This window comes from Pollicipes pollicipes, unplaced genomic scaffold (genome assembly GCF_011947565.3).
Source record: "Pollicipes pollicipes isolate AB1234 unplaced genomic scaffold, Ppol_2.1 Scaffold_3087;HRSCAF=3621_pilon_pilon_pilon, whole genome shotgun sequence".
NCBI classification, from domain to species: domain Eukaryota; kingdom Metazoa; phylum Arthropoda; class Thecostraca; order Pollicipedomorpha; family Pollicipedidae; genus Pollicipes; species Pollicipes pollicipes.
In genome coordinates this window covers 41,768,239-41,778,961 of record NW_023596225.1, presented here as the reverse complement: position 1 = coordinate 41,778,961, position 10,723 = coordinate 41,768,239, and the positions used below count along the sequence as shown (strand labels likewise).

At 51.0% G+C, this 10,723-nt stretch overlaps 1 protein-coding gene across 1 annotated transcript; it reads right to left on the bottom strand.

Moving 5' to 3' along the window:
• Positions 1–4,667: 4,667 nt before the first annotated feature.
• On the bottom strand, positions 4,668–10,333 carry LOC119090704 (ice nucleation protein). The gene is made up of 3 exons (XM_037213555.1): positions 9,910–10,333; positions 7,837–8,629; positions 4,668–7,084 (listed from the first exon to the last, which is right to left on the bottom strand). The coding sequence occupies exons 2-3, from the start codon at positions 8,621–8,623 to the stop codon at positions 5,121–5,123; spliced, it is 2,751 nt and encodes a 916-aa protein (XP_037069450.1). The 5' UTR covers positions 8,624–8,629; positions 9,910–10,333; the 3' UTR covers positions 4,668–5,120.
• Positions 10,334–10,723: the final 390 nt, after the last annotated feature.

Genomic DNA, 10,723 nt, shown 5'->3' with positions numbered 1-10,723 from the left:
CTTAAAAGTGCGCAAGCGTGTCGATCCCTCAAACGGCTCTGCTATCAGTGGCGTAGCCGGGATCTCGCCCAGGAGGCTGTTAGATCGAGGCATGGGGCCTTCCAAGTTAAGAGGCCCCATTTCGTCGTTACAGGGCCATGCCTCGGATTCATGGGACCTTTTCAGGCTCGGGATGCCATAGTGATGCCTCGGCGGGCTCAACGGTCCATTTTTTGTTTTGGAAGCCCTAGAAGCATCTTAAACTGAACAGTACTGGAGCCCTTGGTCCCAGTGGGTCCCGCCACCCCCTGGATGGAAGGAGGGTATGGCCCAAAAGGCTCCTTGACCTAGTCACTGTCATTATCCGCTAAAGATGTCTTCGCAGCGATTTATTGGATGTTCCTGAATTCATTCCACCAAACAACTTTACTCAATTATCTCAATCAATCCGCACCAGAAACGCGGCCCATTTATACACCCAAGAACCGCTGTTAGCCCGACGGGTCCACGTAAGCTTCACAAAACGCAGTCGATGCGTCCTACCCAACCAGAATGACGCGGTAGTAATATGCAACCAAGAACCATCCTGCTTTTTTCGTTGGTACAGTACCTGAGCCTGTCTGATAGGATCGCCCTCGTTACCGTTCGCGGCAGCAGGAATCCCACGTCACCGCACGCCGAGCAGGAGTCAGCGACAGAACCAATGACCTTGAAATTCCCGCCGTAATTAACGAGCTTGAGATCACATCGGATCAAGAGAGCATATTTTGCAGCGTATCATGCATATACAGGGTAACTCAGAAAATGATCGCTGGAAATTAAAAAACTTAGCAATGTTGAACTAACAACAAGCACTTTTAGAAGAAACATTTAGTGAATTTGCTGTACTTGACATCTTAATCTCAGTAATATTGCTTTTCTCACAGTTTCCTTCACCTTGAGTTATGTAACTATTTTATGTGAGCAGAATCATGCGATTTATGCCTTTACGTGACGAGAATGAAAACAATTGAATCAGAACACGCAATAAGATCGCTCACGCCTCACATCAAGCCTTGTAAGCATATATTTTGAACGTAGATATCATACCATTCACTATTTAAAGGAGATTCAAAACGTTTTACGTCTGCATAAAGGTTTTTCTGAAAATGCGTTTACTAGAAGGAACAGAAAAGATTATTTAAAAATTACATCCAACACCTATCTTAACGATCACAAATGTTGTCACTGTGCATCGTCTTGAGCTGTAACGCTGTAGAGCAAAACACTGGCATCATAAAAGTATCACTATTGTGGTACTCATCTCCCTCTGGAACCCCCATAATATCGAGGCCGTGTAGAATTGCAAAGTAACAAAAATGAAAACTTGGAGAACGAACATAAAATGAACAGTATGGTGGGCTGCATTGGTGAAAGAAGCACATTTGGGTGGAGTGTTGTCTGGTCCGTCTCGATCCCCAATCATCTGTACAAATGGACATTCCTGATATATTTGTGGTGTAAAATCCGTTTGATTTGTCTTATCTCTATGAAAGTATGGGACTCATCGAACAATTTGCATTTCTCTGAGGCAAACAAACCAAAAGATAAATTCATACGCAGCTTTCCACGTATTTGAATCGTAAACACCTGCAAATTTTCCACGTCTGCAACTATTTTCAGTAGTAACGCTATAGACACCCACCCTACGGATGTTTGTGCACCTTCGCACTATGAGGATGATTCAGACGCCCCGTGACATCGCAAAAGCTGATCAAGCTAGAGTCACACGGAAACAGATATTGAAAGCTCTCGTCAACCTGCATCAGGTGTGCGAAAGTAATCAGTAACGAATGTGACTTTAAACGGGTCAAATCAGGTCATGGTAGTGAAACAACCACTTTGCAGACCGCCCCTGTTATATCCAGAACGAAAAGTGCTGTAACGGTGCAAAAGGCGGCATTAGATAGTTCTCGGAATGCTACGAGATGCAGGGGTATTGTTACGTATTCAGTTGAGGGGCTCCCACACCCCAACTTGGTCTCAAGGCCACCCACCCCCTCCCACCCTCCAGTTTTGCAGATGAAGTAGGTCAAATTAGGGAAATTAGTTTGCGTGGGTAGTTTTGGAGTAGTTTTTGTAGGCCTGAGCCGTTCAGCACTCCGAAGTTATTTGGTAAAGCTGTGCCCCTGACCAGACGGGCACTAGTGGACATCAACAGGTGTAAGCTGTGATATGTCGCGTTATGTCAGATAAATGAAGACTATTGCCGCATTGGCCCGTCCGGCTACATCTAAAACTGAACAAGTCACGTCAGTGGGGAAAACAGAGTAATAAAGACCTTTTATGTCTGTAAGATGTTTGTCATTGAAGTTCAGATTGCATGACAGTTAAAGGTTAAATCTGGTGACATCTCTTTCTCTGCATCTGCATTTCGGTGTCGACTGAGTGTTTACCAATCATGATGCGAGTAGTTGGGCCCCCCCCCCTCCCCCCCCACAAACTGCCGTACAAATACAGAAGAGGGGAGAGGGGGGGGGGGGCTTGATGGAGTGTAGCCGATGCGTAATAAAGCGGGGGCCGTAGGGCTTTTTGCCAGAGTAACATTACGTTTAGGTGTGGTTGCAAGTCATGTTTAGAGCTTTAGAACTGCATGAGAAACTCATTGGAAAATTCCTAACCGTTTAACCTGTGCGTGATCCAAGCGGCTGATGGCAGACATACTCATACACATTGTCTCCTTAGTATGATAGCAGATATTAAACCTTACAGTCGGATCGCTTTAGTATCATCTCAGGACTGGTGACACTCTTTTTGATTCGCACCTCTCGCTCAATTGGAAGCCAAACAGACGATATATGTTTGAAGCATTACGCTCGACACAGCGTAACTAGGGGGGGGGGGGGCGCTTTTTCCTAGCGCAAGCGGTGCATATCACAGGAATGAAAAGACGCGCGACGTATTTATAGACAACCCACTGACCCTGTCGGTGCGATTAACTATGCGAGCCATTTATCATCCCTGAGCAACGGGAATGGCACCGACAAGTCCGGGTGTGCGATTTCATCAGTCGCTGATCACTTCAGCCCTCACAATGATAGTTGCGAGGAACTTGCCGATCCATCGCAGCAATTACGTACTAGCATGGCGCAAAGTAACGCTAGCATTAGACAAATGGGATCAGTGTATACGACAACGTCTGCAATGCCGCACTTCAGTTATCACTTGCCAATATTTATGTCGTGAATTGTCAGCGTCAGTTTTTGCTGTTTAAGGCATCTGTACCAGTCAAACTATGCATTAAACAACCAAAAAGGAAAACAACGAAAATGGTAGCTACTTGAGTCAGGTTGTGCCATGTGGTTTGACTGGTCACTTTCCCTCTGCAGAAGGCGACGCGATGCACGCTCGCGCCCCTGTTATAGATCGCCTAGAGCGCCATCTATCACATTGGCCATATTGGCACCAAGGCGTCATGGCACAATCGGGATTCGAGCCCCCCCCCCCCCCCCCCACGTGTAAGTCCATGGCACTAACCATTAGGCAATCAAGTCGCGTCAGTCATTTTTCATCACAGCTCCCACTTTCCAATATGCTCACGGAAATAACCGGTTATCATTAGAGTCGACTACAATTATTGCAGCCATTAACACCCGGCAAACTAGTTTTACGTGAAATGTACCAATCGTTCCCTGAAAACAATGTTGCTCATCAACTGTGATCTGATCACCCACGTCTCGTCCCAATTGTTAAACACCTACCAATCTTGTAATGACAGGTTCCAGTCAGGGATTTTAACCACAAGAGCAATTCTGTATCAGCCAAGCTATCAGCTGTGCGGTGACAGCAACAAGCTGGGTGTATGCTGTTACGCCACCCGATATTCTCCCAACCATCATTCTAGAAAGTCTAGAAAGTCTTGCGTGGATTGCTGTCAGCAAGACAATTGATTGAGGCTCCGCGCTCGCCATTTCACCCAAAGGCTTCGTATCTGGCGCGAATAGGTTGGTATCTGACGTAAGGTAACATGCAACTGTCTGAAAACCTTCCTTATGAGCCGGGTGCAATGACCCACAAAACCAAACATTCATGGTTCGCATACCAGTGGGTGTCCCAGGATATGCCTTAAACCCAGCGCCAAACCGCAGCCTCTAATCTGCAGTTAGCATGCATTTATCGCTCGTTGGCAGCATGTTACCCCCACTAACTAGGAGCAGCACTGAACCAAATAGTTAGAGGCGCTGTTGAGACTCGAGCTTGCATCATTTCCTTGCAATAACATGGGTTTCTTGTTTAATTTTGTCATTCAACGCTGGAGATGCTGTGATTTAATGTCGGAGATGCAGCGGTATCACAAATAACTATTTAGTTTCACCCATACTTCAAGTCAAGCGTCAAGTCAAGTCAAGTCACGTCATAAGTCAAGCGCAGAAGACACTAATATGCGCCATCACAGATGTGACAAGGGTCGTCGCAGTGTCATCCCAGGCGTTATAGTGTGTGACCTGGCGTGGATGTTCGAGAAGAGCATTCACGAGACACCACATAAGCATATTTTTGTCTAGAAGCGCAGTTTGCGTGCATTGCGTTGATTCGTGGTTTGATATCAATACATAGCAAATAGTCATCAAACCCAAGCATGTCAATCATCACAGCCGGGAACCCAGAAATGTCTGATCCATGTAAAATCACCAATATGAGTACGGCAATCGCATTTATCTGTGTATTTTTATTGTTAACTCAAGCCCATTTCAGCTACCCATTAAGCGCCAGTTGCCTTATGGATATGATCAACCACTGAACACGAATAACTCGGGGTAGTTTGGGCTTGAGGGCATGACCGGTATATGCTCGAGCGCAGAGCACCGCGCTTTGCATCATACGCAGTGCGCATCGTGTTCTTGGTTCATTTATGCTCAGCCCCGGCATGTTTTACGTTATTGCCAACCCAGGGCTATGCCTTTGCACCCCTGTATTTTGTGTTTATTCCCACGATAACATCAAGGCCGATGGTCGTCCGCCAACCTTGCCCGATGCATAGCGACTTTCGTGCCCCATGTGCAGTCGTTTCGTGTTTCGAACCCCACGTGCAGTTTTAACCAAGACTGCCGTCAGCGCATAGGTAGCTAGTGTCAGGTCAGTCTCCAACGTGCGGCATTTTCCTATGCTTTCACGTTGGTGCTGATCGTGATAAGTTTCTTGGTCTTCGCAGAGCCCTTTCGTTTGCCCGCCTTTTTGCGCGGGCTCTTATCGAGATACGTGTCGATGAACTGTCGGGTCGGATCACAGGTCAGCTGACTGCCGTCGATCAGCCGTGTGGGCAGGCAGATGGGGCTGACCGCCGGCGGCTTCCTGTAGCGCGTGCTACACACCCGCGGCGAGCAGACTCCCACGTCTTCGCCCCTGTCGGCGCGCCGCACGCGTTTCCTGTCGCCTCGCGCCGCGTCCAGCTGCGGGCACTCCAGCGGCGGCAGCGGCGGCTTGGGGCAGCGGAACACGCGCGTCATCTTGCTGCGCACGCGGCCCGGCTCCACCAAGTCGTTCTTCATCACCAGCTGGCGCAGGCACTGCGTGCGCATGAACTCGTCGGCGACGCCCCTGAGCCACTGGCGCGAGTTGCGCGGCCGCTGCTCGTCCTCGCAGGAGGGGAACGTGCCCGTGCTGACCGTCATGGAGGAGAGCTCGTCATCAAGCAGGTCACCATAGGAGATGCGCTTCTTGGGCTGCTTCTGCTTCGGCTCCGGCTCCGGCCCCGGCTCCGGCTCCGGCTCCTGCTCGGACTGCTGCGAGACGCTGCTGGCCTCCGGCGTCTCCTCGGCGCCGGAGACGGCGCGCCTCATGGCGATGCAGCAGCGACAGCGGCCACAGGGCGCGGCGTCGTCGTCTCGGTCCGGTCCGTCCCTGCGGTCCCTCTCCTGCCGGCCGCGACTGCGGTCCCTGCCGTCCCGGTAGCTGTCGATGCCTTTGCCGTCTCTAGGGCCTCCCCCACCGTGATCGTCTCTGTAGCCTCGGTCGTCCCTGTAGCCCCCGTCGACCCGTTGATCGCCATAATCCTGGCCGCCTCTGCCGTCCCAGGGGTCTTTCCCCGCGTGCTCGTCTCTATAGCCGGCACCGCCCAGGCCTTCCCAATACTGCTGACCCTCCCCGTGCCGTTGACCCTCCCTGAACTGTCGACCATCTCGGTCGCTGCCGCGTCCACGAGCCCCGCCCTCGTCTCTGCCCGCTCCGCCAGTCCAGTCCGGCTCCCCACCGCGCCACCTGGGATCCGTCCCTCCAATGACATCATGGCCGTCGTACTGCACCGGCGGCTGCCGCGCCGCGCCCAGATTCTCCGCCCACCCTTGAGCGGCGGCCGTCTGTGTGCCCGACTGTCGCTTGGCCGGCGTCTGCTGGCCCGCCGAGGCGATCGACGACTCCGAGATCGTGATGTCGGGGACCTCGGCGGGTGCCACGTCCGCCGGGTTGTCGTAGACGACCTTGGCGGTGCTCTCGCCGTACTTCTGCTTCAGCGCGTCCGTGATGCCCATCTCGTCCATCTGAGTCGACACGCGACGCAGCCAGGTGAACACGTCCTCATTGCCGACGATCAGCGAGTCCTTGATAGGCTTGGACTCGCGCTGGTCCTCGGCGTCAGACCCGGCCGCCTCGCTTGTCTCCGTCTCCTGCGAGTCGTCGCCAGTGCCAGTCTCGCCGTCGATGACAATGGCAGGGGCAGCGCCGCTCGCCGGCGGGGCGGGGCCGGAGTCGGGCGAGGCGTCCGTGTCGGTGTCCGCCTCGTACGGCTTGTCATCTCGGCCGACGGCAGCAGCGGCGGCCGCAGCGTCGGCGGAGCCGGGCGCGCCGCGAGAGGTGCGTGAGTCGACGCCTCCACCGGGCAGAACGGGACCTGCGGCATCACTGGACACCGGACCCGGCTCATCCGGACCCGTGTCTCCATCCTCAGTGGGCTTTAGAGGACCCTCGTCGGCTCCGAGGCTGTCCTCGCCCGAGTGTTGCGGCTCTCCGTCCTCATCCCCGGACGGCAGATCGCTGTCAGCCAGGTCCGATCCTTGTTCGTGGTCTCCGTTCTCGGGCGTAGCATGAGCGTCAATGGCAGCCCCATCATCAGGGCTGGGCTCCGACGTTTCTGTGGAGATATTATGCATTTGGTCAGAACATTAACCTTTTGGCATAAACCGAAATGTTAAAAAATGTTCACGTCATATACGTCATTGGTCTTGGGGCATTTGCAGTCACATGCTTTATTGGCTTGTCGCTCATTGGTTGTCGCTCATTAAGCTTACAGGGAGTATTCCACATTTGTGCTGGGTTTTGGGGTTTTGGGGCTTTTAACTGAAACAGCCATCTTGAAGATCATTCTGTGCGGTTCACAGCCCTGTCCCTCTTAAGACCTAAACGCTTCTAGTTTCTGAGCCACACACCCGTGAAGATATGCCGACTTTTTCGTGGACTATTTCAAGGTCATCCAAGTATCCATGACGCCGTGATAACGTCACTGAAATTCTGCTATTCCACTGGCCACGCTGCGGTCAAGGCCAAGAAAGATATATTGGTCTAGTCGCTCTTACCTGACGTTCGAAAGCACGATGTGTAGATATAAGAGACGTCAATTGATTTCAATCAATGTTGTGCATGGTACCATGACACAATCAAACAATGGCGTATTGAGGGGCATATTACGAAGCAGAGAAACTGTGCGGTTCATGGCAATCTTTCCCACTTAGAGCGATACGAAGAGTTATAAGTGAGATCACTTGACCATGTCTGATGCTTGTTTCAATATATTCAAATCTGAAACATTCCCTTCAATTATCTCAAGCATGCTCGTCAACTCTTTCCCCAAATTGGCATCCGTATGTTTCAAACACAAAGCCTTACCTGAAAAAGCATCAGTCGCCTCATCATGGTCTTGATTTATGCTTGCACGGCGCTCATCGTCACCTGTCACCGGGTCTTCCGCGTTGGGGTCCCTTTTTTCATCGATTGTGCCCAGACTGGCTGACATGCGACCGGCTGTATCGCCACTGGTTGATGCACCAAGTGATCGCCTGCTTGCTGATGTCGCGCCAACCGAACCTCGGCTAGCTGTTGTAGCGCCAACTGAACCCCGGCTGCCTGATGCTGCACCGATTGTACCCCGGCTGGCTGATGCTGCGCCAACTGAGCCCCGGCTGGCTGATGCTGATCCAACTGTGCCTCTGCTGGCTGACGCCGAACCGACTGAGCCCCGGCTGGCTGATGCTGATCCAACTGTGCCTCTGCTGGCTGACGCCGAACCGACTGAGCCCTTGCTGGCTGATGCTGATCCAACTGTGCCTCTGCTGGCTGACGCCGAACCGACTGAGCCCTTGCTGGCTGACGCTGATCCAACTGTGCCTCTGCTGGCTGACGCCGAACCGACTGAGCCCTTGCTGGCTGACGCTGGTCCAACTGTGTCTCTGCTGGCTGACGTCGATCCGACCGAGCCCTTGCTGGCTGACGCTGGTCTGACCGTACCCCCGCTAGCCGATGCCGAACCGACAGACGCCTTCCTTTCGGCTTCGCCTTCAGCTGGTGGACTCCCCTCGCCGTCGATGTCGGTGGCAGGTGTCGCGCCATTGCTCGGATCCTCTGACGTCTCCGGAGCCGCTGAGGGATCTTCGCCAGTCAGCGACCGTCTTCCCATGGGCGCCTGCGGACCAGTTATGTCCATACATACCGCAGAACACACTGATGCGAGTATCTGTCACACAATCCGAACAGATGCGTGGACATTACATTACATCACAGCTGCATCACATCACATACAGCATTATTATATTGCATTACATTATATTACGAAGTCCGAACAGCTGCGTGGATTACACTGCTCGTGACCGTATCTGACCGGAAGCGGCGTCAAATGCAAGGCACAGTCGGCAACCTCATTCCCTGGGCATGCAACAATGTCATGAGAGATGGGCGCAAAATGACCACAATAGTCGGCGCCCTAAAACTTCAATCAGCAACAATGTCAGGAGAGAAGTCCTTCCATATTTCATGCTTTCATAACTTCACCTCCGAAGTCAGGCTGTCTAACCTTTAGTTAACGCCCTAACTGACCAATGATATCGGGAAGGATCTGATTCAATGTATGCCAGTTTCATTGCATATCAGCATCGCACTTAAATTACGGTCAGGTCTCAATTTTCGTGCGCTCCGCGAATCGTTGCTTCTGGCGTTTAGCGGGTGGAGAACCGGGGCTATGTGTTTCCTTTGTTGTTCTGCCTGTACGGTACGCGACCGCTGTCACGCACGCTGAACACATTTCATACAACATCACGCATGTTCTGAACAGACTTGTCTATTGGGAATATGGGTCCATGCCTGAGCCCTGCCACTGCACTGCTGTTGAATGAACTCTTGACCTAAACGTTGGTGCTTTAAGCCGGGTGTCGATTCGTATCCGTAGAGGTGAGGTTCCACATCTGTATACAGTTTTGAACTGAAATAGACATCTTGAAAACTATTCTGCGTAGTTCACAGTGCTGTCCTTCTTTAGACCCAAACCCCTCTTGTTTCTGAGCTACGCGCCTGCGGAGATGCGCACACTAACTGGAGGACTAAATGCACAAATCCTACCATTTCATTAGCCGTGCCGCGATCAAAGCCAATACAAAACATAATTGTCGAACCGTTTATATCTGGCGCTCGTGGACATGCTTTCTAGATGTAACGGCCGTCAATAGGCTTTCAATCAACGTTCTCCAAGGTATGATGACGCAATCAAACAATCATATATTCGAGAGTCTATTAACCAAACAAAGAACTTACGTTGTCTACAGCAGGCTTTTCACTTCAAAGTATTCAGATAGTTATAGGTGAGCATATTTCATCATATCTTCAATGTCTTCAAATGTGGAACAATCGCTTTAATAAACACTGGGATAGGGCCGGATATCACCGTCGAAGGGGATTGCAGCAACAACATACCTTGCCAGCTGTGCTTATGGACGCTATGGCTCTCAGCCTTCGTTCATCAGCCTCCTGTTCGTCAGCGATCTTTGTCGCTTTCTTCACAATAGAGTTCGTAAGCGCCACAGCAATGCTGGCCACTTGTTTTGACTCGGTTATGGACAGCGAAGCATTTCTACCTGGGTCCGAATGAACCACACTTTCGGTGGAAGAATCCAGTTTGCGTTCACTTATTTTGATATTAACAACAGGGAGACCAAATTTTGTGCTTCCTATTATTTACCATGGCATAGCAGCTCCAGCACGGAACCCTGCCAAGTATTGTGCATAACTTTCTGGAATGTAGCTCGGTTGTCACGGATAAAAATAATCATTTGATTAACACCTTGTAAAATGTTTAAGCTTAATTTCGACCGCGACATCCAATGAAAGACATCTTAAGTACTTCGACTAAATATATAGAATGGGCTAAAACGGCCATTCATATATTCTCGCGCGGACGTTGAACGTAGCACCTCTCCATAGCAAGAACTCTTCAAAGGCCAGTCATTACACAAACGCAGTTTTCCGATATGACGACGAAGAAAAAAGAATTCACGCAGTGGCGTCTTCTCGCCTTTGAATATGGTGGTGAATGAGCTTATGTCTCCGGAAAGGAGATGACAAAGGTGGGATAAAAAGGGTCGAATTACTAGAACCAAGATGGAGAAGGAAATGAGCTACCAATAGCGTAGTTTCGCAAAATCAGATTTGGGGTGTGGGACCGATCAGCAAAAAATGACGCAACAAATCTGGCAAAATCCGCCAATAAACTAGCCGTTCCCCTGGAATT

Bases quoted from the DNA above. Each gene is read 5' to 3' on its own strand.
- LOC119090704 (XM_037213555.1), bottom strand. From the start codon at position 8,623: ATGGGAAGACGGTCGCTGACTGGCGAAGATCCCTCAGCGGCTCCGGAG. The intron at 7,085-7,836 runs GTAAGGCTTTGT...ATATCTCCACAG, and splicing joins GGCGACTGATGCTTTTTCAG to AAACGTCGGAGCCCAGCCCT.